General features: G+C 37.3%; 3 protein-coding genes across 6 annotated transcripts; 1 reads left to right on the top strand and 2 right to left on the bottom strand.

Annotated features, from left to right (window-relative positions):
• Positions 1–39: 39 nt before the first annotated feature.
• On the bottom strand, positions 40–3,208 carry LOC110695886 (uncharacterized hydrolase YugF-like). Of its 3 annotated transcripts, none has more exons than XM_021873112.1 (8): positions 2,649–3,205; positions 2,470–2,562; positions 2,155–2,366; positions 1,917–2,061; positions 1,761–1,833; positions 1,170–1,316; positions 922–1,047; positions 40–802 (listed from the first exon to the last, which is right to left on the bottom strand). In XM_021873112.1, exons 1-8 carry the CDS (start codon positions 2,894–2,896, stop codon positions 707–709), a joined length of 1,140 nt encoding a protein of 379 aa, XP_021728804.1. In that variant the 5' UTR covers positions 2,897–3,205; the 3' UTR covers positions 40–706. The 3 variants fall into 3 exon arrangements, with proteins under 3 accessions (XP_021728804.1, XP_021728806.1, XP_021728805.1); XM_021873114.1 differs by having other exon boundaries at positions 2,470–2,567; positions 2,649–2,744; XM_021873113.1 differs by lacking the exon at positions 40–802 and having other exon boundaries at positions 992–1,082; positions 2,649–3,208.
• Positions 3,209–3,628: 420 nt separating this feature from the next.
• LOC110695884 (peptidyl-tRNA hydrolase, mitochondrial) lies at positions 3,629–6,954 on the bottom strand. Of its 2 annotated transcripts, XM_021873109.1 has the most exons (8): positions 6,748–6,951; positions 6,060–6,347; positions 5,885–5,952; positions 5,652–5,702; positions 5,469–5,542; positions 4,584–4,642; positions 4,432–4,508; positions 3,629–3,995 (listed from the first exon to the last, which is right to left on the bottom strand). In XM_021873109.1, the coding sequence occupies exons 2-8, from the start codon at positions 6,274–6,276 to the stop codon at positions 3,834–3,836; spliced, it is 708 nt and encodes a 235-aa protein (XP_021728801.1). In that variant the 5' UTR covers positions 6,277–6,347; positions 6,748–6,951; the 3' UTR covers positions 3,629–3,833. The 2 variants fall into 2 exon arrangements, with proteins under 2 accessions (XP_021728801.1, XP_021728802.1); XM_021873110.1 differs by lacking the exon at positions 5,885–5,952 and having other exon boundaries at positions 5,652–5,698; positions 6,748–6,954.
• An 8,625-nt stretch (positions 6,955–15,579) lies between these two features.
• On the top strand, positions 15,580–25,663 carry LOC110695883 (importin-5-like). Its single transcript, XM_021873108.1, has 20 exons — positions 15,580–16,935; positions 17,097–17,300; positions 17,570–17,674; positions 17,816–17,881; positions 17,960–18,124; positions 18,534–18,608; positions 18,701–18,855; positions 19,138–19,273; positions 19,354–19,423; positions 19,532–19,659; positions 19,741–19,797; positions 20,234–20,419; positions 20,557–20,649; positions 21,391–21,476; positions 21,772–21,838; positions 21,919–21,985; positions 22,071–22,207; positions 22,826–22,917; positions 23,001–23,067; positions 24,847–25,663. The coding sequence occupies exons 1-20, from the start codon at positions 15,706–15,708 to the stop codon at positions 25,009–25,011; spliced, it is 3,351 nt and encodes a 1,116-aa protein (XP_021728800.1). The 5' UTR covers positions 15,580–15,705; the 3' UTR covers positions 25,012–25,663.
• The last annotated feature ends 588 nt before the right edge of the window (positions 25,664–26,251 follow it).

Below are 26,251 nucleotides of genomic sequence, written 5' to 3'. Positions count from 1 at the left end.
GTTGAGATTATAACTTATCTTGTCATGCTGCAGATGTTTCACCACCTTTCATGAATTATATCTTTGATTTTGAAATATCTCTACAGATTTGAATATTAGGTGATCATTGAGTGATTGAATATTGTTTTATTTTTGATAGTTTCCAACTTTAAGGCTTACATAATCCTGATCAAGGAGTTGTGTTCCATTGTTATTCTCTGTATCTTTTAACTCGAATCCTGAATTCTGAAGCTTTTTTTTTCTCTCTCCTTGTTGCAATGGTGGTTTACGAGCACGAGCACATGCAGACATTTTTACACAAAAAGGCTGGTTCCATGCTTTGCAATTAACATTTTTTCATTTGAGATTCATACAATGTATTGATGGAGTACAAAATGCTGTATATTGGATATTATAAACATCAATTTGAGATTCATACAATGTAATGATGGAGTACAAAAGTATATCACTTCCTTTGTTCAAATCCAGTGTGAAGAACTGCCTGAATGTCTCGTTTTTGCATGTTCTGAACACTCTATTGGGGTTCAAGCTATCTGGAATACAGGTAGGACAATATTATGATAAATCACACCAAGCAACATTAAGTCTCAGACTTCCTGCTTATCCACCTCTCTATCCAAACATCAGATCAGCAGCAGTCAACATCACTAGCAAATGAACCATCTTCAGCCAAGAAAAGGGCAAACAACAGCTCACAAACATTCTCTCACACTGATGATTCCGAAGGAGCACCAGTTCTGGTTGCAGAGTGACGCTCTACAAATGACTCCACCAATGGGTTCACCAAATGGGGTGCTTCATCCTGCACAACAAATTAATGCAGTTGAGAGAACAGGCATAAAGTTAATACTACGTAGTTAGCAAGCATAGGAGCTAAAAATACTAAGTCAAAAGTGTATGTTTAAAGCAAGGAAGACAGACCTGAGGGCAGTGGCCTACACCAGGCAAGGCAATGAAATCTTCAACAGTATCAAAGTTTCCATAAGCTCTTCCGAGCTCAATGGGTTCCCATGGATCTTTGTCACCCCAAACAATTAGTACCGGGCACTGCAAAGAGGAACAAAATTTGTATGCGTTCAGACCTGAGGACACCCATATTGACTCATCATTACCATATATGAGAGAATAAGGAACTAAAGAGCAGCATTTAAGATTTAAACACCCCTGACCTTAACTAGAGGCAATAGCTCCTCAGGAAGAGGACCATCCGAATAACAGATAAACTCCAGAAAAACATCAACAGCACCTGGCTCCAACCCAGGAAGAAGGATTTTCTCAACTAGTTCCTCTGTCACCTGGGAGGTGTCATTGTAACACTGAAATAACATCTGTTAGTCTAAGCAAAGCCATCCCCCTTATTCCATAACAACATACAGATGGTTCTATTCACAAATTATCCAGCTTTAAGCACTGTGATTGTACATATCTTTCTACTCAATGCATAAAATGAAGTAGAAAGGTTTGCACAGACAAGAATACCTCAAGGTCTTAGCAAGAAGACAAGTACACATAACACCAGTTGTGTGCCATACTTGGTATCATACCAATAGTGATTGCAGGTTGCAGGAAGAACCAGAACATTTGACTATACATGTGTTCCATTTTTACATATTCTTCTAGTGAAACAAGCTAATTTGGATTCCTGCTGGTATCTAGGCTACTACTATACTCTTTAATAATAGGTCTCTACATTTCAAGAGATCATAATGATCCTAACTTTGGTTATGAGAGTGCAAAAAACATAGACAAACAGTTGATACCTGGCACAGAATGTTCCTGACAGATTGAGGTGTGGCTACTGTTCTGAAAAAAACTTTACCTAGATCGGTATTTCTGCCACATAACAAATGAAACGATGTTACAGGTTGAGTTGGAACACAGCAAAGGGACTGTTGGGTGCGGGCAAAATCTATTACCGCAGTAAACTCTGAAAGCCTTTGATTAGAGGTCTGGCTAGTGGAGGCTGCTTTTTGATATGAAGCATACGAAGAGATATGTTTAGTAGCATAAGACCTTTGCATATCTGTGGCTCCATAACTGCAGCCTGAAGCCCAACAAGACCTACAAGAAATGATGATTAACATTGTTCATTGCTGCTAATCTATATGAACCACGATCGTTGCTTATGAAATTCAGACAATGAAAAGTAGGCACCTCCAATGGAGTTGCATATAAAGAATGCCCCATCTTTGACAACCTCAACACAAAAGTCATTAAGCTGGGACGCCCACGTCTCAAAGGTATAAAAAGAAGTGGGGCCAAAGTCGCGAGGGTTGGGCTTATCAGAGTAACCATAACCAATGAGGTCAATGGAGTAAACCCTGTGTGACATTCCCAAAACTGGTAGGTTTTTCCTCCAATGATCACTGTTGACAAGAAACAGGGCAATCACCAATCAATAAATGAATGGATGAACTTATATTCACATTTTATACAGTACACTTGAATGATGAGAAGAAAAACAAAAACCTGTTAGCTCCGAAGCCATGGACGAGAACAAGTGCAGGGCCGGTATCTCCACAGCGTTGATACCGAATCGAATATCCCCTCCATTTCCACTGGCTTTGCTTGTTAAATTAACATGAAAATTAGTTTGAAATGATAAATTTATTAATCAACAAAAGAAATGAAAGAGAAGAGAAAATTACCAAGAATGGACAGGTGGTTGATGTTCAAGGGTGTATGTGGGATGATCAGCAGAAAAAGAGCTAACTACAATTTTGGGTTTAGTTGAAATTGAGGAGGTTGAGAAATTGGGTACAAAAAGAGAGTTGAGAAAAGAGGGCTGTGAAAATTTGAGGTAGTTTCTTGCTCTTCTTCTTCTTATGCTTGTTCTGCTGCTGTTGCTATGGAAATAGAGGTCTGAATTACAGACAGAAATTTCCAAGCTACTCATTTTTATGTTTTAATGTCTGTGTTTTGAATTGTCTCTACTGTCTAACTTTGTGCCACAACCAAAACAAAGGAAAATATGTTTGGTGGTCACGGTTGTCCCAAATCCTTTATTTCTCCGCCTCTTCCTTACCTGTAGTCTATCGACCAGATTTCTTTTCTTTTCTTTTCCTGTTCACTTATTTGGATGGAAGTACAAGTAATGGGGTTTTCCGTTTTCATCATGTTGCTGCTTAGGCGTAATCTATGCATCACACTGTATTAAATAACTATCTGGATTTATATGAATTTTGTTTGATTTTATTTTGAAATTTTTTTAATACAAAAGTTTAAAAAAAAATGTTGAATTGGACTCGCTCATTGTATCTTAAGTATCAAAGTTCAAAGGCGTAAACAAAATTTTAATTTAGGTTATCAACCTTAAAACATTACCTTCTAAGCTACTAACATTACATATTTACTTTATACACTACTAGACCCAACCTAAACAGGCCACAGCATTGTTTGGCCAAGACATTGCTGGGTGTCCATGTACTGCGAGTAAAGACCTTGTGGTAAACTAGTTTTGGCAAACCTTATATTGACTTTGGTACACATCCTTGTGATTAAAAGCGGAAAACTGTACTCTTAATCTGGTGCCAAAAGTCAATGTTTAGTGTGCTAATATCATTTCAACTTTGTGGTTGACAGACTTTGGCACTCTCACACAAGTCACAATAGACTAGCAACATGCTGATTCTCGTCAACAATCAATTCTATTAAGATAATAATTAGAGCCAATCAACTATTGTTGAGTCCTGCTAATAATCACAAGGTCTATACTTTATACAACATGAGCAAGGAGCAATATCTAATTACAGCGATATAAAAGAAAGCTGCTACTTGATAACAGAGCTTAAACTTGCTGCTTTGGTTGTCATGTGCTCACTGGAAATACCAAATTAAGGAGCCAGATGATTGTCCATGCTTTCTAACTTAAATGTGGTATGTGGCCTTATATGCTTGTACTTTTGTTCACTGTTGAACCACCTTGCACATTCCATAAAGCCCTCTGATGGCATCAGCTTCAGTACATCAACTCCCTCTTTCAGAGCAGCATCAATCTAATCACATGCCACAAAAAGTCAAAAATCATTCAAGGAGGAAGTCGGGTCAGAGAGGATAAATGGACACATGGAGTAATGAAGTTCAGAAACTTACTTAAACAAGTGATGGGTATCAAAAAAAATTACATCCCAATTTTAAGAATTCAGAATTCCCTTCTCTCTTCTCCAATTTGTCTCCTCAAACCTTACTATCGCATATATGGAAATTTCACTATAATTTTACATAACATTATGAATCATTCGAAGTATCTTATCCACACCAAACTACCTTTTATCTGTGGTACTCAAACCTGTCTCTGCTAAGTTGAATATTATCCTTGAGATGGACCCAGAGTGGCTTAAATATTGTCAGGTCAGTATTGTTTCACTTTCACTACATAAGAAGCTTGTGTAGACAGGTCATAGAATTTCAAAAGCATATGACCCAACTTACCCGTTCTCTTGCCAATGAATTGAACTTTTGGAGCAAAAACGCTTTGGGGTCCATTTGTCCAGGAGGCCTCCCAATTCCTATTCAAGGTTGCATTTATCAGCATATTAACAAATCTAACAAGCCATAAAAAAAACTAAGCAATTCAAACATACCAATTCTAAGGCGAGCAAAGTCTCTGTTCCCTCTAAAATGATTAATTACACTCTTCAGCCTGGAGTCACAATAGGAATAAGTGATAGGTCACTTCCACTGGGTAGAATTAAAATACAGAGCACTTCATATAAACAAAAGAAGCAGATAGGCTTTAGTTTTAACTCTTTAAGTATAACACAACACACAATAGCAGATTTGTGACTCAACATTGTAACTTCCAAGAAACCAAGATCCTCAAATACTCTATATAGACTGCTATATTATAATTTAATTCTCTATAAGTAGAACTTAACCAGAAGAAAACATGGATATTCCCTTGCCCTATAAACAGCTCAGCTAACAAATTTTCAAATTACAGAGTATGCTTGTGTTAGTAAAGATTTCTTTTCTTTTTTAAGGCTCTATTACATGAACTATTTTTCTTCTTTTCTTACTTCCATAAATGGTCTCATTTTAAATTTAAGCATCAAAAGCTAACCTCATGGAAAACTTTTAAGTAAGCCTTTTCTTTTTCTTTTCCTATTTGAATCATTAGGGGGGGGGGGTGATTATTAATACAGTCCCCTGACAATCTTGGCTCAGGCGGAAGTGGAAAAATGGGCCTAATCATCCCAGCTAGAACCTAGTAGTATGCTTGCATTGGCAAAGATATGTAAATGTTAGCCCATGATATAAGACTGAAATAAAGACAACGACAATTTGATACTGAATAAGTGAAAATTTGATTGAATCAGTGAGTCGAATTGACATGACAACTGAACAGGAGATGCATCAATTCAATATGCATAAATGAAGATACTTGATGATTGTTTTGAACTTCTGATACTCTGAATAAAAAAAAAAAAAAACAGCTATAAGTGAAACCCAGTAGTTTGAGAGCATACCCATTGTGACTGCTATGACCACCATTGTGTTGAAGCCGAAGTACGCCACATGGCAACTCCTTGTCATCATGGAACTGCAGATTGAAAAGAACCCTCAAATAGCACAGCTTGTCCAAAAGGATCATGTATGTTGAGCCAGGGGAAAAAAAGTAATGAAGTTAGCAATGATTGAGAATACATTACCACCATCACTCGATTTAGAGGTAGCTTGTAATATGCTGCTAGTGGACCTGTCTACAATCAAGCGAACAATGATTAGCACCAATCTCCTGAAACAGAAGCTTGATCACTTATTTTGAAGACAGAATCCATGAATGAAGCATCTGCTATTCTTGTACTGTAATAAGCAGAATATCATCTACATTCATTCCAAAATCTCAATAATAACACAACAGAGTTATAGGAAGCTGACTCACAGATTCGCCACATAAGTTCATGTAAGTCTGAGGTTTTGCTAGGAAAATTGGGACATTGGCAATGAACCCTAGGAACAGAATTACAGTTTTCAAATAAATTTTTGAGGAGGTCAAATTAATCAGAAACAGTTCTTTAGCTGGTAGCAGGTAGCAGAAGTAGAAAGAGAAGCAAAACCTTGGGCAAATAAAGCTTTACAATGGACATTATTGAGTGAAATGCCAAGAGAATCAGCAAGTGCATCAATCATTTCGAAGCCAACATTATGACGAGTGCCTTTGAATTTATCACCAGGATTGCCTAATCCCACGAAAAGCCATGGCAATGGAGGGTTAACACATGTACTCAAACTCCGTCCAACAGCACTGTTTTCTCTGCTCAACCACCTCAACATCAGCCAGCCTTCCTCGACCACCACGGATGACACCCAATGTACTGCTTTTGAATCCTACTGCACCTTGAGGGCTACAAATATCGCATACCAGGCATATAACATCACAAACTCCGCATCATAAAGGGTAACAAATCAATTGTTGTCATTTTCATAGTTCCGTCCTAACATTTAAGGGTTATAAAGAGTAGTTTGCAACACATTAGTCATTCTATATAACTCACTTATCAAATCAGGCTCCAAAAATCGCATAAATTTTTTCTTGCTTGAGAAAAACAATGCAAATTTCACAAACAAAAACTCTAGCAACAAAATAGCTCGTTATAATCTAATCACTAAGTTTGGTAATTATAATCAAAAGTTCAATAGTCCACCTTATAACAGTTAGAAAAACCCTGAATCAAATTAACGATAAACCCTATATTGTGAAATTGATATTGATGATTTTACAAAAACTAATAAAAAATAAAATACCTCGGAGCTGTTTCACTGGAGGAGAGAAAGCTCAAAAGGCGCTTCAGTAAGTTTCAATTGTGGAGTGGGTTGTGTGGGAGAAGAGAGGTGCAGCAGTCCAGTGAAAAGCTTGAAGGTGAGAAAAATGAGAACATAGGATGAAGATTAATGCCACGGACATTACTTCAACCGTCAGATCTGCATAATATCAACGGTTTTTTATTCTTCGACGGAGTAATGTTAAGAAGTGGCTCCGTATCATTTAAGTTTCACAAATTTTCGTACTTGGGCGTTGCCGGCCACACCGTATGACCGAGATAGCATAGGGTGCGTTCTATTCACTTGATTTTTACTTATCTGAACTTATTAACCCTTATTCACTACAAGAAAAATCACTTTTCGTATCGATTATTTCGTAGCAATTGTTCATTCGCTACAATATGCAAGTATGTTTGTGAAATAATTAAGGATGTCGTATCATTTTTACGATCGCCATGGTTTTCCCATATAAAATCGATACGGAAAGCATAATAATACATATCCACACTATTTTTACATATTTATATAATTTTTAGAAATCGTATCATTTACAATCACCACTAAATCCTAAAAATCGATACGAAAAGTCTTTTCAACACTAGATATATAAATATTGTTTGACAAATAATACATAAAATATGTAACACCCCAATAATTCTCTCTTTAAACCTGTGAGGACCTTGAACAATATTCAAGAGAATTACTGACGTGCTACCGCCACGTATTCAAACGTTAATGCTTTATTAGAAAAAATAGCAGCGGAAAAACTAAATCAATTATAAATAAGTTTCAAAACCAACGAATGAAACCAAATTAAGTCATACAACTTGGAACCATTAAGGCCCTTATTCAAAACCCAATAAAAGTAGTAAGTGATTAAATTCAGTGTTCAAATAAATTCAAACCCAAAAGAAATAGTGTCGAATTAAAATAAATTCAAACTTGCAAAAGAAATAAAATGCAAACAACCAACTCTCTACTCAAGATCCCACAACCCTGATGAATGCTGCATGTGTAAGAACCTGTGGTAATTCTGCTCCCCAATATTACAAGTGTAAAAATTGGATCGTCACAGGGTCATTGAAAGGCGAAGGCCATGACCAAAGAAAGACACACAAAGCACGCAATCAGCAAAGCTGAGTACATACAAACTGCGAAATAAATTAAGAAATCCATAACATGCTACTAATAATCAATCATCATGCATCATTAAATTATAGACTCAACACACGACTCAACTATTTATATTACTAAGACTCCATTAATTAATAATAGGTAAATCATTATTTTTATTCATTGGATTACGCAATAGACAAGGTTGTCCAACCCATGCTCCATTTGAAACATCAATAAAATAAAAACCCCATGTCTCCTTTCGGAAACATCAATAAACATCCAACGACCACGGGCACGACTCCGTGACCGTAGTTGGTATGAGATCTCACCTAACTCCTAGTTTTGAAAAATATTTGAAATAAGAGACTCGTAGATCAGACGCCCTCGAGAAAAGTACACGGCTAATACCCCATGTACCCCAATCCCTGATTGTCATTACTCCAGAAGTGCACCAATCTAGAGTTTTATTGCTCATCCATCTTGCATTTTACGTGATTTACAGGTTTAGACTTGGTGATGACTCATATGCATAACAATACAATCAATCCAATATCAATTCAATCAAGTAAAACAACTTTTCAATTTCAATTCTTGATTTATTAGTGGCAAACAACATTTATTAATTCCTTTACTACCTCGATGTATAAATACCTTGAGTGCATAAGTGTTAGAATCCAACTCCTTTTGATGTATTAGATTCCATTTAAGTGCTTTCCTAGAGTTTAGGTTATGTTTTCTTAGCTTAAGGTCCCATTATTGTGTTACTGTCAGATTAGTGTTCACTAGGGATTCTCCTTGTATGTCATTTAAAGCTCTTTAGAGGGCGAATGATTAATGAAATCTTAAAGCCTTCTACCAAGTGTTGCCTTGCTTTTATGCTTGTTTGTTGTTAGACCTTTATAGATATTGTGTCTTACTTGCATATTAGCTCCCCTCCAACCCAACTTGATGCGCTAAGGACTCGTGGTTCGGACCCGCTTGTGCCCTCTTTAAAGTATCGGCCGTCACAAGCCCCGACCACCCGCACTCCGTCGCCCAGATAGACGTGAGTGCTCCTAAGATTCTATTGCCCGCTTGTGTTGCTTTGTGCTCACAAGCCCCTCTTCCGCTCAAGACTAGCGTTCTTGCCGCCAAAAGGCTAGAGCGCGCCGCACGTTTCGGGGTCCAAACTCCCGGACCGTGACAGTTGGTATCAGAGCCGAGGCTCAAACCTCGTCGTAAGCAACCCGTGTAGGCACCAAGGAGGGCTACACGAAGATGGAATTCGTAGAAGAAAGGCTCGCTTGGCTCGAGGAGAAGGCGGACAAATGGGCCGAGCTCCAAGTCATTGTACACGAGCAAGCCGAGAAAATTGTGAAATTGATGGCTGACAGAGATGCCCTCCGCGAACAATTGCAATTTGTTCAAGGAAAAGCCGACGAAGCACTTGAGAAATGTGCTACCTTAACGCGCGCTGTTGGCAGAGACGCACTGGGTGTTGGTGCGGCGAAGATAAAGCCGCCCAAACCTCGCGACTACAGTGGCGCTAGAGATGCGAAAGAAGTTGATAACTTCCTCTTCGACATGGAGCAGTACTTCCGAATATGTCAACTAAGTGACAATCAGAAGGTGGATACTGCCATCATGTACTTGTCCGAAGATGCTAAGCTGTGGTGGCGCACCAAGCACGCAGACATCGAAGCAGGAAGGATCAAGATTGATACATGGGCGGAGTTCAAAGAGGAACTCAAAGAACAATTCTACCCCGTCAACACAGCGTTTGTTGCACGGATGAAGTTGCAAGAGTGCCGCCAGAAGGGTTCTCTTCGCAACTATGTTAAGGAATACTCGGCGATAATGTTGGACATCACAGACATGAATGAGAAAGATCGTGTGTTCAACTTTGTCAACGGGTTAAAGGAATGGGCGCAACGAGAGATTTTGAGGCAGAATATTGATACCCTCGCTGCTGCTATGTGTGCTGCTCAGAGATTGATGGACTACTCAGTCGGGAAGGGTCGTCAATCCGAGAAGGATTCAAGTGGGACGTCAACACGCTCTAACAGTCCGTCTCCAAGCTCTCCAAAGGGTACAGAGAACGGCTCACGAGTATCGTCCAACACCATTAATACATATCATAGAAGAAGTGGAGGAGGTGATGCCCAGAGACAAACATCTACCCCCTCCCACAACTCAGGAAACTCGAGGGTCGGCGCATCCTCGGCAAACACAAGGGCAATAAACTGCATACTTTGTCGAGGTCCACACAAATGGTGGGATTGCGAGCATAAAGAAGAACTTGACAAGATCCAAAAGAGATTGTCATCCATGTCCGTTTAGGAGGCCACAAAAGAGACTAGCAGCGATGAGGAGCCCACATATAGGATGGGTTCCATACGATGCCTGAGTGCTATGAGAATGATAGCACCTCAAGAAGAACCAGAAGTCCGATATCTTTCGGCAATGCGAGTGATGGAGCCTGAGAAGAAGGCAACATCGAAGAAACAAGCTCGCACCAGAAACCCAGAGAAGTGGGAGATGAAGCCCATGGAGTTGGAAACATCCCAGATACACACCCGCCAAAACCAGAATCAGTCACAAGATTCGAAGCAAAGAGCGACGAGCCCAGAGACACCAAAGAGACACCAAAGAAGAACCTCCCAAGAGGGAGGAAAAACAGTGGTTGAGCAAACAACGCAGGGCGCGTGCAAGGGATTACAAAGAAAATGGTCACCCAAGAGGCACCAGCCACAACTTGAAGCTCTCCACCACAGTCTCAAGGAAGCAGCTCCCCAACAGATGATGGTGGAAGCAGCTGTCCCCCTTAATTCAACAGATTCCACTCCCAGGAGGAAATTTAGAGATGAAGCTCTCAACAAGATGTTCGAGCCGAGCGACTCCAGAGACAAGCTCCTCGTCAACAAAGAAGATCCAGCTCAAGAGTCAGATAAGATTCCAGAAGATAGCCGCACCAACGGGCGCATCCGAAACTTGAGATAGTTTAGGGTTTTCTAATTTTGATTGTAACTTTTGTAAGTCGACGAGGTCGTCGACAGCTTAAGTGGGGGAGGATGTTAGAATCCAACTCCTTTTGATGTATTAGATTCCATTTAAGTGCTTTCCTAGAGTTTAGGTTATGTTTTCTTAGCTTGAGGTCCCATTATTGTGTTACTGTCAGATTAGTGTTCACTAGGGATTCTCCTTGTATGTCATTTAAAGCTCTTTAGAGGGCGAATGATTAATGAAATCTTAAAGCCTTCTACCAAGTGTTGCCTTGCTTTTATGCTTGTTTGTTGTTAGACCTTTATAGATATTGTGTCTTACTTGCATATTAGCTCCCCTCCAACCCAACTTGATGCGCTAAGGACTCGTGGTTCGGACCCGCTTGTGCCCGCTTTGAAGTATCGGCCGTCACAAGCCCCGACCACCCGCACTCCGTCGCCCAGATAGACGTGAGTGCTCCTAAGATTCTATTGCCCGCTTGTGTTGCTTTGTGCTCACAAGCCCCTCTTCCGCTCAAGGCTAGCGTTCTTGCCGCCAAAAGGCTAGAGCGCGCCGCACGTTTCGGGGTCCAAACTCCCGGACCGTGACAATAAGGCACCCCAAAACCTTAACCTCGTCTTAGAAGACTTAGATTCTTCCTTTACTCATCCTGCTTGCATAATCATGAATGAGTAATAAATTAATCATTACACCAATCATATATCTTTGCCTCTAAGCGCACCTTGCATAATTAGAGCACAAATAATACTTACAATATAAAATAGTGCACGTCATACGAAATTCACAATGTATAACCAAACAATATAACTCAATCATCCCTATACATGATACTAAGTTCTCGATCCGTCGTCCTTAAGCATGCACCTAAAAGAAAGGTTTCGTAACTTGTACGTACCTTGAGCAAACGAATTGGTATGCCACTTTACTAACTAGAAATCACCTTCAATAAACTCCTCTCCTAAGCCAAATAATAACATCTCAATCAATACCCAATCAATCAAATTTACAGCAATACTAACTTACTTTAAAACCTTCAAAATCCAAATCAAACAACACTTTAAAACCTTCCCTTTAGTTAAAATTAAAGGCTTATATATAGTTCTTTTAATTTTCTTCATAAAAACCTTAAAATACACTCTTATACATGAAATTACAGCAAGTTCAAAGTCTAATAAAAATCTGAAAATTATATAAAAACCCCTAAAAATCTCCCTTTTTAATGGGTGATTAAACCCTCTTTATAAAACATCAAAAGTAGTACTTAGAAGCTATTTCCAACACTTAAAACTTCAATAAAAACATATATTTATGCTTAATTAACTTTAAACATAATTAATTTTATTAATCAAACTCAAGGATAATATTTTAAGTATAAAAAAACTTCGTTAAAATCAAAAACTGCCCGAAAATCATATTTAAAGGCTGAATTTGGCAACGAGAGGGTGGTGATCACTACCAAAGGTAGTATGGCTTTCTTAAAACGTTGTTTCCACATGAAAAGCACTACTTTTTCATCAAAATCGGATGAGTTCAGAATCTGATCGGGATTAAAACAGGATTAAAATAACGAACGAAAATCTAAAAATTAAAACACGAATCTACGTGTTCAAAATAATCTGGAATTAAGTTAAACTAATCAGTAGTTATAATCACCAAAATTTCAAAACATCATTACTATAAAAGCCCTAAATCAATTGTTCATAAAAACCCTAAAATTATGATTTTCAATAAATTGAAACCCTAGGTTTATAATTCATAAAATATGAAATTTATAACATAAATATAATCTGAAATTTATAATCTTTATACCATTAAAATATAATTTGATACTAAAAATATAATCTTTATACTAAAATCAAAACCCAAAACAATTAAATTAACATTAAGCAAAATAATGAAACAAAGGAGGATGAAAATAAGACTAACCTTTTTGTGTGGGAAATTTTTGAAGATTCATGGGGTATTTATAGGAGAGAATTATTGTAGGGTAAAAAGAAAGATTGGGCCTCATAAAAATAATGGTTCGATTAAGTAAACAAATGGGTTAGGCTTGTGTGATTGGACATAAATTGTAGAATAAAGGTGCATAAAATAATTTGTTCAAATAATTTTCGACCTAGATTAATAATTTGAAACTTTTGAAATTAAATTATGAAAAATAACAAATAAATATTATAAATAAAATAAATTTTCATTTATAAAATATTTAAAAATACGGGGGATTACAAAATATGTCATAGCTTATTGGTGAAACATTTAATATAAGAGTTTGAGGTTGCATGTTCGAATCTTGTAAAGATCATACACATGTTTTTTTTTTTTTTTTTTTGAAGAAAATGAGTTAAACATTTATAGCAATTGTAATCGCTACAATAATCACCACGATTGGATGTAGTTTTTCGTACTGATTATTGAGGCCAACCCCAGCGATATTGAAAACCACTACTAAAGGCTAAGGCAACGGGGGATATTGTATCGAATGACCATTCGTTGGGAAAGCTTTTTGTTGCAATTACAATCGATACTAAAGGTTAAAATAATCGCTACAAAAAGGTTATTTTCTTGTAGTGATTATAACTTATTTAAGTTATAATTTAAACTTGGGTAACACTGATTAATCCTTATCACAACTTAACTGTACTTATTTTTTCTTAACTTATCTTATCTGAACTTATTTACCCTTATATGAACTTATCTAAACTTATTAACCGTGAAACAAGTGGAAATAAGGTGAACAAAACAGGCCTTAGTCGCATCGAGGGTTATTTGATCAGGAGTTACTCGATCGGTTAAGGGTTACTCGATCATAGGTTGCCTAATTGGTTTAGGGTTATTTGTTAATTTTTTTTTTTTTTTTTTGGTGTGTCAGCCGGCCACACGATATGCCCAACCATACTGAATACACGCTAACCAATCGAGTAACCCCAAAATAAGTAACCCTTGACCGATAGAGTAACTCCAAAATAAGTAACAACCCTTGAGTCCTTGACCAATTGAGGACCCCCGTAACAAGTAACCCTAACCGACTGAGTAACCCCTTAATAAGTAACCTCATTCACAAAAAAAAAAGTAGTATTTAAGTTTTGTAATAAAAGAAAATATATTCTAATAAATAAATGTCATACGTAAATTTACAGATATAATAATTATTCTTCCAAAAATCTTTTTTTTTTTTTTGGGTAAAGTTGTAGGAAATTAGCTCCAAAAAAAAAACTTTTTTTCTCCATAATTCTCAAAATGTTCATCATTTTGCCCAAAATTATGTAAAATATAGTTTATTATAATTTTCGTATGATCTTTTTTCATAAATATGTATACGTATGTTTTGATTTCTTTACCTGAAATAAGCTGATTTGGTTTGAAGTGTTTGAAGTTTATTTCGGTTTATGTTAAAATTTTCTTATCTAGATTGGTTTGAATTGATTGTGGCTAAACTTAAATCTCAAATTGTACACTATATACATAAAAATAAACATAATCAATTGACATCTTGTTCGATTTATATTAATTAATGTGTGCTTTAAATGTATTATCTTCTAAAAATCTAACATGAAGTTAAAGATACATGCATGCTGATTAGCAAAAGAAAATAAGAAAATATAGTACTCCCTATTCATGATGTGATCCTTTTTTTTTTATTATTATTAATTTTTTTTAATATGGTCTAATTTGGACAAGTAATAAAAATAATGTGAAAAGAGCAACTAAACAAGGTCATGTTGCCTTTGCATGGGATTGTCATGCAAGTATGCAACACAAACAATGAAGTAGAACATGTTACAAATTATAATATCAATTCATTGGAGTTGCAAGGATGTAGTGTGATATTGATTTGAATAAAGATTAAGCATAACTTGTACAAGTGATGGACTTGAACAGATAATAATTAAGCCTAATTTGCACGAGTAAAATATTTTTAAGGATAGAAAAATTAAAATATTAGGAAATGCTCGTCACGAGAGGAATTTGTAATGCATTTGGAAAAAAAAATAGTGAAAGTCACTATATTACTCTCAAAGGTCTCAATAATAAACACACACTATTATTATTGTCAAAAAATAAACACACAAAAATTTAAAGTAGGAAATAATTGGTTTAATGGATTTATATGAGAAGGAGTGTTCATATACATAAGGAAGTACATGAAAATAAATTTAAGAGATTAATCGTTATATAGACATCTCTTGTATGTACATAAAACTAATTTTATTGAATGAGCAATATACTTATAATATTTTTTGGGTTACAAAAAAAATATAGTACAAGCACTCTGTAGTGATGATTCCCAAAAGAAAAGAAGATTAAAGAAAAGAGGAGAAAATACATAATTAAGGAGTGAAATAAAGATAATGAGTAGGAATTAGGAAAATAATACTCCGTAATACAATTAAAAAAGATTAAGATAGGACAGTGGGGTGTGATAGGGGTGGGTAGGAGTAATTGATGAGCTGGAAAAGGAAGCAAAATATAGAGGTGTGTTTAGATTTCCCTCCAAAAACACAAGGCAAAGAACTGGAGAAGAAAAAGGCAGAGTGAGTGAGAAAAAATAAAAAAGAATGAATGATTGAGTGTGAACCAATGAGGTGTAACATGGGCCTACTAATTATTTATAATCTAAAAATAAAATAAAAAAACCCACCCATTTATGATTCCACCCTCTTAAAACCCTTTTTTCTCTCTAATCCCCAATATCAATCTTCATCAGCCTCCTCCTGTTTTCTTTGTTTCTGCTCTTTTTTCCCCTTTCCACTCTCATCTCCTCTCCTGCTTCCATCCATCCATCCATCCATCCATCCCCTGCTCCTCTCTGGTAAAAGAGAAAGAGAGCTCAAAACCCTAGAAATGGAGGGCGAGATCCAACTGGCGGCTCTACTCGGCCCCGACCCGGCCCCCTTTGAGACCCTGATTTCTCACCTGATGTCCTCCTCCAACGAACACCGATCCCAGGCTGAATTAGCCTTCAATCTCTGCAAGGAATCCGATCCCAATTCACTCACCCTCAAACTCGCTCATTTGCTCCAGTTCTCTCCTCACCTCGAAGCTCGCGCCATGTCCGCCATTCTTCTTCGTAAGCTCTTCACTCGAGACTCCATGTCCGATTCTTCTTCCTCTTATGTATGGCCTCGTCTCTCCCCCTCCTCTCAATCCTCCATCAAGTCTATCCTCCTCGCCTGCCTCCAACGCGATGACGCCAAAACCATCTCCAAGAAGCTTTGCGACACCATTTCCGAGCTCGCTTCCGGTATCCTTCCCGACAATGGTTGGCCCGAGCTTCTCCCTTTTATGTTCCAGTGCGTTTCCTCCGATTCTCCCAATTTGCAGGAGTCCGCTTTCTTAATCTTCGCCCAGCTCTCTCAGTTTATCGGCGACACTCTGGTGCCTTTCATTAAGGACCTACACGCCGTCTTCTTCAACACTCTCTCCAATTCTCCTAGTTCCGATGTTCGAATCGCCGCTTTGAATGCTGTTATTAACTTCATCCAGTGTCTCGAAACTTCCGGTGATAGGGATAGGTTTCAGGACCTGTTGCCGGCGATGATGAGGACCTTGACTGAGGCGTTGAATTCCAGTCAGGAGGCTACGGCTCAGGAGGCGCTCGAGTTGTTGATTGAGCTTGCTGGTGCTGAGCCTAGGTTTTTGAGAAGGCAGCTTGTCGATGTGGTTGGCTCTATGTTACAGATTGCCGAGGCCGACCAATTGGAGGAAGGAACCAGGCATTTGGCTGTTGAGTTTGTCATCACTCTCGCCGAGGCTAGGGAGCGGGCCCCCGGGATGATGAGGAAGTTGCCGCAGTTTATTAGTAGGCTGTTTGAGATACTGATGAAGATGCTTTTGGATATTGAGGATGATCCTGCTTGGCATAGTGCTGAGATTGAGGACGAGGATGCGGGTGAGACTGGCAATTACAGTGTTGGACAGGAGTGTCTTGATCGTCTTGCCATCGCTCTCGGCGGTAACTCTATTGTTCCGGTCGCATCTCAGCTGTTGCCTGCTTATCTATCTGCTCCTGAGTGGCAAAAGCATCATGCTGCTCTCATTGCTCTTGCTCAGATTGCCGAGGGTTGCGCTAAGGTAACAGTGCTGTCTGTCTAAATTATACTTGTTATCATGCCTCATAATTGTGCATCTAATTCAGTATGCTTATGGTTTCTAGTATGCTATTTCTGTGTTGTAGTTTTTTGATTATTACTTGTATTGTTTTACAATATGTATTGTTTAATTTGATGTTCTAGGTGATGGTTAAAAATTTGGAAGAAGTAGTGAATATGGTTTTGACTTCATTCCAAGATCCTCATCCACGAGTAAGGTGGGCAGCAATCAATGCAATTGGGCAGTTGTCTACTGACCTGGGTCCAGATTTGCAAATGCAGTACCACCAGAGAGTTCTTCCAGCATTGGCTGGCGCTATGGACGACTTTCAAAATCCTCGAGTACAGGTTGGTTAGTACTTAGTTGCATAATTTTTTGCATTGATTTGTAAGCTTAATTTTGGTCTCCGAGAATTACACTCAACATCAAAGGCTCTCTTGAGTAATCACCTTGTAAATAATTTCACAAACTACATGCCAACTGAGGGAGATTGGCATGTTGCCATATTCAAGCTAATACTTTGTATATTTAAGAACACTTAAAAATTGTGCTGAGTAGAATAACATACATGTATGAAGATTTACTGTTCTGCATATAAACTATCAACATTATGCAGGCACATGCTGCTTCAGCTGTCCTTAATTTCAGCGAGAACTGCACTCCGGATATCTTAACTCCTTACATGGATGGGGTGGTGAGCAAGTTACTTGTTCTATTACAGGTAAATTCAACATCTGCATTTTTTGCATTTCTCCCCCCCCCCCAACCACCACGACGATATAATAATAGCTTATATGTTGCTAAGCCTCTTGGTTATTTTGATTATCACTTTGTTTATGTGAACAATTGCACATCAATTCAGAATGGAAAACAATTGGTTCAAGAGGGAGCCTTGACTGCATTGGCATCAGTCGCTGATTCTTCTCAGGTGCCTCTGCAACTAAAGTTTGTTTGATTAGATTATATTGATATGAAGAACAAGATTTTAACATGATGAAATTGGCAGGAGCATTTCCAAAAATATTATGATGCTGTCATGCCTTACTTAAAGGCTATCCTGGTAAATGCAACGGACAAATCTAACCGGATGCTTCGAGCAAAAGCAATGGAATGCATTAGTTTGGTTGGTATGGCTGTTGGCAAGGAGAAGTTTAGGGATGATGCTAAACAGGTTTGTTGAATCATATTGGACTATTACTTTTTACAGTCAGATAACTGGAAGCTGGTATGGTTGTGATATCTCCACAGCAATTAATTCATGTGCATTTTCCAGAGTTTTCATTGTTCTTATAAAAGCATATGGCACTCTTTTCAGTTATGTTCATTCCTTTCTTAGTTCTGTTATTGGCGAATTTTTATTCTTCTAGTATAAATGAAAAAAAAAAATCTGATATAGTAGCAAGCACTTTATCTTTGTCATATAATTTGATGCCTGAACTCTAGGGATGTCAAATTTTTCCATTGCAGCACCACCAATTGCACTTTTCTTGTTTTATTTAAAAAAAATGGCACTTTTTTTTTTTGGTCAACTAAGGCTTAGTTCTTTGTCTTGGTGTTAACTTATTCGAATTGTCTACTAGGTCATGGAGGTGCTTATGTCACTGCAAGGATCCCAAATGGAAGCTGATGATCCTACAACAAGTTACATGCTACAGGTAAAGTTTGCTTGCTTCTTAAATCACATTTTTATGAACTTGCTTGATAGAAGACTCCTAATGTAACTTTTGGGTGCTCAATTATTTTGTAGGCTTGGGCTCGACTATGCAAATGCCTAGGGCAGGATTTCCTTCCTTATATGAGTGTTGTTATGCCTCCTCTTCTTCAGTCTGCTCAGCTTAAACCTGATGTCACCATCACCTCTGCTGACTCTGATAATGATATTGAAGACTCCGATGATGAAAGGTACCTTGCTCTTGTCATATATAGTATGTCTGTTTACTTTACAAATCTTTGTTTGTAACTTGTGACTCCCCCCCCCCCTCTATTTTTATCTTATAATTACTGTCCCTTAAAAGAAGTAATTAGATTACCAGCTTGGCTCTGCATCCAGATGTAGGTTTAGTAAAATTGCAGCTGAATGCTTATCTTCTTCCCTATGGCACTATTTAGGCTAAAAAAAAACTTTGAATTTTTCCTTTTCCATTTCCCAAAATATATGTGTATAGTTATGCACTTGTTTTGCAGCATGGAGACCATAACACTTGGAGACAAGAGGATAGGGATCAAGACTAGTGTCTTGGAGGAGAAAGCAACTGCTTGCAACATGCTATGCTGTTATGCTGATGAATTGAAGGAAGGGTTTTATCCTTGGATTGATCAGGTTTGTCTCTATTTTCTACAAAATTAATACGAAGTATTTTTTATTGAGAGGATATATTGACTATAACTGTTTCTATGCAGGTGGCACCAACTCTTGTTCCTCTCCTAAAATTTTATTTTCACGAAGAAGTTCGAAGAGCTGCCGTTTCTAGTATGTAGTTATCTCGGTTCCTGGATTGACACCTTCTGACAGACGTATGTGACAGTTTTTGGAATTATATTCTGAGCTCTTACTATCAAACATTTGTCTCTTTTACAGTTATGCCTGAATTATTGCTCTCTGCAAAACTAGCTGTGGAGAAAGGACTTGTTCAAGGTCGCAATGAATCCTATGTCAAGCAATTATCTGACTACATAGTACCAGCCTTAGTTGAGGCCCTGCACAAGGTAGTTTTTCATAGCTGTGGTGGTTTCTGTGTTCATGATGCTCGAAATTTACGTGATCCCTAATTTCCAAATAATTTGCAGGAGCCTGATGTTGAAATTAGTGCTAGCATGTTGGATGCATTGAATGAGTGTATACAGGTAAGCTAGATTATCATTGTTTTTTTGAAAGCTGAGTCAGTGTTGTCTTCTGAATCTATGTTCTGAATGTAACTTTGGTTTTGGTATCCCAAAATCCTGATCAACATACAGCTCACCAGTTTTATAGTGTCTACTAAATATGAGTCATCATCAGCTTGTCAACAGTAATCTGAATATGGATCATAGTTATCATGAATATTACACATGAATTCACCCTCATCACTAAGCACATTCTGATAGAGAGAAGGCCATTGCTTCATCAGAGGGATTATATATGTATATATAATAAAAATAAAAAAAAATAAATTATGGACGAAATAATAGGCTGGAATGAATATTGTACATGTGAACTAATTGTTTTTTAAGATCATACTGCACTTTCCTTTTGCATCTGTTCTTTACAAAATGCTTCTAATCCATCTCATTTCTTCACCAGGTTTCTGGAACCCTTTTGGATGAAGGTCAAGTCAGAGCAATTGTGGATGAAATTAAGCAGGTCCTCACTGCTAGCTCCAGTAGAAAAAGAGAGAGATCAGAGAGGGCTAAAGCAGAGGATTTTGATGCTGAAGAGAGTGAGTTACTTAAAGAGGAAAATGAGCAGGAGGAGGAGCTATTTGACCAAGTATGTGACAGTGCCTTTTTTTTTTTCAATATGTCTACAAGTATTTCTTTAATTGTTTCAGTATTTCTTTATCTGTTTCTTGTATGGAACATTCTCCATATACAACACAAATAAGGAGAGTTTTGTCTGTGATTTAGGTCGGTGAAATCTTGGGAACATTAATCAAAACATTCAAGGCCTCCTTCTTAGCCTTCTTTGATGAGCTGACTTCGTACCTGACTCCTATGTGGGTAAGTTTCTTGCTGAATATCTAGATATGTATCTAAGAAAGCTGTTAGTGTCTATCCCATTTTGCGAGAGACCATGGTTTGTGTGGGCTAAAGTTGAACTGCTTCTAAACCACATGGCTCAATATCAATTAACATATTGCTCATGTGCATTCGTTCATCAATTCATGTTTTTGTCTTCTTTCTTCTGGTTAATGACCTCTCCCTCTCTGGCAAACTTGTGTGTTTGAAAGGGGGAAAATACCTGAAACCTGATTGTGCTTGAACCCTAATTATTAAAATTCAATCGGTCCATCTCGATTAGACTTTACCTTTTGGGTCAAGCCCTGTGAAGAACGATTATATTACTATGTTGCATAATTTGAAGGTACTGCTGTCAGTAGTTGCTCATGTTTGATTTTAAATAGTGTTTGAGAGATTGCAAGTTGGCGTTGAGTAAGTTTTGTCAACATAGTAAAGTTTTTTAAGTCTTATACAAGACCTTTTAAGGCCCTGTTTTTCTAATCTTGAGTCCTTGACTCTGTTTGACAAGTTCAGATAAATTCACTAAAACTATTCTTCAAACCTCAAACATACTTGTTTTTCCAATTGTGACCTGTTATACTACTTTGGAATCTATGGTTCTTGTCAAACCTGAGCATATTCTCACTCAATTCATAAAGTATAGCTGGCCTATCCCTACCCATTTGATACATGTAATTAAGAAGATAGGAGTGCATCTCATGATTTCATCATTGTATGTAGGGCAAAGACAAGACAGCGGGAGAAAGAAGGATAGCAATATGTATATTTGACGATGTTGCTGAGCAGTGTCGTGAAGCTGCTCTCAAGTAAGTTTAGCATCTCAGCCTTTTGTGGCCAAAGTTATGAAAGTTGACTGTAAATTGTCACAAATACTTATCTTAAAAGTAACTTTGTTTCATGTGTAATCTTGTACTCTTGCTAGATAACTCTTAATGTGTACTTAAATAATATCTTTCATGAGATTCACATATACAACTGGTTTTAATGGTCAAAGGTGTGCATTAGAGCCTGAAAAAGCATGGTGTAACTTTTTATAAAATGGAGTATTATGACATGCCATTATTCTGTCAGATATTCTAATTTTTGTTTTTTGTGGGGCAGATATTATGACACATACTTGCCTTTCTTGTTTGAAGCCTGCAATGATGAAAATCCAGATGTCCGACAGGTGGGTGCTGCATGCATTATTTATTGAACCATAGTTTACTGTGCCGTTTGTTCTCACTTCATGCACTTGACTTTATTTAGGCTGCTGTCTATGGACTTGGCGTGTGTGCAGAGTTTGGTGGTTCAGTTTTCAAGCCACTAGTGGGGGGTAGATTTCCACCTGCTTTCTTACCTTTGATGTGCATATCCCTTCAAATGGAATTAAATTAATTTTTTTTATTTTTATTAAACAGAGGCCCTCTCAAGACTTAATGCTGTCATCCAGCATCCTCATGCCCTCCAGTCTGAAAATATTATGGCATATGATAATGCAGTATCAGCTCTGGGAAAGATATGTCAATTTCATAGGGATAGCATTGATTCATCACAGGTTAGTTTTGTTAGATTTTCCAATTAGGTAGGCTTTTTTATTTTTATTTTTATTTAGGGTTTAGGATAGGCTTTTTTATTTTTATTTTATTATTTATTTTTTTTATTTTTTGTGTTGTACAAGCTTCATATCTGACTTTTTTGAAGATGTGCTTTGATCACATTAAGTTTATTCTATTGTCATGCCGAAGGCTCTGTGATGTGCTGTGTTGTATTCCTTGTGTGATATAATTGTAGCCTTTGTAGGTGTACTGGACAAATGGTGTATGTTTAGCATGCTTGTAGTAATGATATAGATGTTTTGTGCATGTGGCGTGGGAGGTGAAAACGAGCAAGTGTTTTTTTATTGAATCAAAACTTAAGAAGCATAATAAATTTAATTATCATATCCTTGGGTTATTGTGCATGGTATAAGAGAGTTTCTGTGTCATATGCCTTTTGTTTCATGGCATTCTTGGTTTTGCAACTTATTATTTGCTTCATATTTGATGCAATGCAACTTATTAATCCACATCTCATGTTAATTTTAATGCTGGGATAGTGTCTTGTTTAATATGGGATTGTCATCAATTATTCATATGCTGGCTTACTCCTGAGGTTTCCCTCTGGTCTTCTGCAGGTTATTCCTGCATGGCTAAGCTGTTTGCCCATTAAAGGCGACTTAATTGAGGCCAAAGTTGTTCATGATCAGCTTTGTTGTATGGTTGAAAGGTGAGCATTGAAGGTCTGCAACCTTGTCTATGCACTCCTGTTCAATAACAAAAGTCTTAAATGTTACATTTGATTGCCTTTAGGTCTGATGTGGAACTCTTGGGACCCAATAATCAACATGTACCTAAGATATTTCTGGTCTTTGCAGAGGTATGTCTCTGCTCTAAAATCTTACTGCATACTGACTCTGAAATATTATATTGGTACCGTTTGTAATTGCACAGGCCCATACAAGTTATCTTGTCACCAAGGTCCTGTAACTGTAAACTTCTACATACTGAATTTTGTGAAAATCACTCTGCTGGTCATCAGAGTGTTAGATTCCCATAATAATTTTATTGTTTTGAATCCATATAGCGACTGATTGAGAGTGAATGTCTTTAATAGGGTGTAATGACTAGTAACCATGATAACAAACGTGGCCCGTAAAAAAACATCAACACATAAATTCTTAGGAAGATTCTATTTGCCGCCACTCTTAAGCTCCAAGTTCTATTCAGAAATCAGAATTCAGATTCTTTCTATGTTGATTTGAAGAAACCTGTATCAATTTGTAATTACTATAGCAGTTTCTTGAAGAAGCTTCTTCAGATCTCCTTTTCCAGGCTGGATAAGTTGATTCTTCATTAGCCTTTTGTCTTTAATGTCCAGCTGCGTCCTGAGTTGGATGATGCCATAGGTTAGTGGAATCTTTTTTTCAGCTTTGCAGTGCTAGTTGTTCTCTGTCTATTGTCTCAGGCTAGAGCACAGCCTTGTTCTGGCTCTTGATTGCCACCATGAGTGGTATTCTTTGGGAGGCGCTGCCAGATCTGCATTACTACATTCTCTACGCCGTCTCTTCACCTTGAGACATTTATTCTGATTGTTTGTGTGCTCTCTTTACTCCCTCCTTTCATGTCTTGCCTCCTGCTCTATAACCTCTTCCGTTCAAAGGTTTGTCTGTCTGTTGATTGTCCTTTGTTTGCTAAATTCCTATTGTCCACTTGGCCTTTTAGCGAAGTCCTATTCTTCAAATGAGTATCTTTTCTGTTTTATTTTAAAATTTGGCTCTGTTTCTTTATATTTTTTCTTTGTTCAGTTTTAGGTGGTTCTAGTATTTGGTTTGCATTTCTCCCTGGCAGAGTTTTAACTTTGAAGTAGTATTATATGTAGTATTATTTCTGCCTCCCGTCAAGGGTTATAAGAGAGTTGTCTTTGACTGAGCATGGGGTTGGATAATTTGTGCCGTGTCTAGTGGTGGAACTAAAATAGGTTTTTTGTTGCTTTTTTCTCTCTCATCTGTTTCATCCTAGGCTCTGGTATTCATCCGCAAGGATGATTAGGTTTTGAACTTTTTTCACTAGCTCACCTTGTTTCTTTCCTAATACAAAGTGTTTAAGAGGATGTAATGACTTGGGCAGGAATGTCTTCATAGGGTGGTGTAATGAACTGACTTTCTGGGATTATATTTTTTGATTTAATAATGCAAGTAAATAAAGATTAAAGCTTGGATTTTGATTGATAATGGTTGAATGGTTACAAAAGATAGGATAATAGCTTAAGGCTATCAATCTTCAAAAGTGAGTTTAGCTCACAACTCTCCAAGGAGTGACTTGAGGTCACAACTCTCAACAAGTTTCATCCAATTTTTGCCTAATCTCTTTCTTTCCCCTTACCTCTCTATTTATACTAAGGGCTATTAACCCTACTAAACTAATATTACTAGAATGCCCATACTACCCCTCTAGGTTAGTCTATTACAGGTGGTCCATGCTAACATTGTACAAGTAGCTGTTTAGTATATGTTTGCACCTTTATGTTTCATCATCAAATTATAATCACAATTGTATGATTTCAGTAATTGTAGTTGTAAACGATTTTTATTTGGATGGTGTATAATACTTTGCACAATAGTAGCCAATTTATAAACCAAAATTGTTGTTTGTTTAGGTTCTTTGTGCTGGTAAAGATTTAGCAACAGAGCAAACTGCAGGCAGAATGGTCAATCTGTTGAGGCATCTCCAGCAAACTTTACCGCCAGCTACATTGGCTTCAACATGGTCTTCACTGCAACCACAGCAGCAGCTTACTTTGCAGTCAATCCTTTCATCCTAGGTTTCCAGTTGAGAAAGATTCTGATCATCACAACTTGATTCCTGTGTTTTGCATGCAATAGCTACATATTCTTTGTCAACATGCATCACCTCTTCATTCATTTGTGAATGTCACATTTGCTCAGGCATCTCTTGGTGGTCGAGGGTCCACAAGGTGCTTTTATAGATATAATGCATAGTTATAGTGTTGTATAGTGAAAGGTGAAGGAATTATACATCGGTCTCTGGATTAGAGAAGTTTTGGGATGATATTGCATTGGGAGGTTTCAAGAGTCGTCAAAGGAGGTGATTCTTGATGCAGTTTTGGCCAACATATTACATAAATTTTTATTCGTTAAGTATTCTCGATTGGTAATTTGTAATTTTTTTTGGGGAAGTTTGAATAATTAGTGTGCCGAAAAGAGTGAAGTTCCTGTTTGCAGTCTGAAATTTTGGGCGTAATTGAATTATGGTAACTTGTTGATTCTGCGCCTTGGATGATCCATCTAATTTATGTGCACATTGGATGTATTTGAAATTTTTGGAAAGAATTATTCATGCTATGGTTTGAACAAGTTAGGAAAATGGGTTAAATAAAGGAAGAGAGATTCGTGGGCAGGTGCATTGCATGATATGCATGCATGCATGAATGAATAGGCTATGGAATTGTAAAATAATAGTCTTGTGTTTATTATTTCATGGTTTTGTTCCAAGGACTATATCATTATCAGAACGAATCAGTTATAATCGGTGATCAACTCATATCCAAAGACTCGTGCCCTTCAACACATTTGGTCGGTCACCCGACATATATTTATATTGTTTATTGATTCCTTTCCTCCTTTATCTTTATTTTCACTTGATTTTTTTTATTATAATAATTATAATATAAGACTAATTAGTTAATTTAGGGAGACCAAATTGCGTGCCACCACGATAATAATCGCCTTGACCCAGTTCTGTAAAATGAATATGAATGTTGCCTCTTTCTTAGTCAGGTCCCCACTCCACCACCCCCCACCGCCCCTGCTCCCCACCTCCTCTTCTACAAATTTATAACTTGTACTCGTACTAATTCTGTTAAAGTTATTTGTTCTCTATTTTTTAATATCATCCTTAAATATTTAAAACAAACTAAGCTATCCTAATATTGTGTTTTGTTTTATGTTTGATAGCTTATACACGCAATTATTCAACCATAAAAGCCTTTCACCTTGTCACTTTTTAGAAGATGATGATGGGTTTGATCTATAACTAAAATA

The sequence above is a fragment of the Chenopodium quinoa genome, unplaced genomic scaffold, assembly GCF_001683475.1.
Source record: "Chenopodium quinoa cultivar QQ74 unplaced genomic scaffold, ASM168347v1, whole genome shotgun sequence".
Lineage (NCBI taxonomy): Eukaryota > Viridiplantae > Streptophyta > Magnoliopsida > Caryophyllales > Amaranthaceae > Chenopodium > Chenopodium quinoa.
Note: the sequence above shows the minus strand (reverse complement) of the source record. Positions and strands in the feature narration are given on the sequence as shown.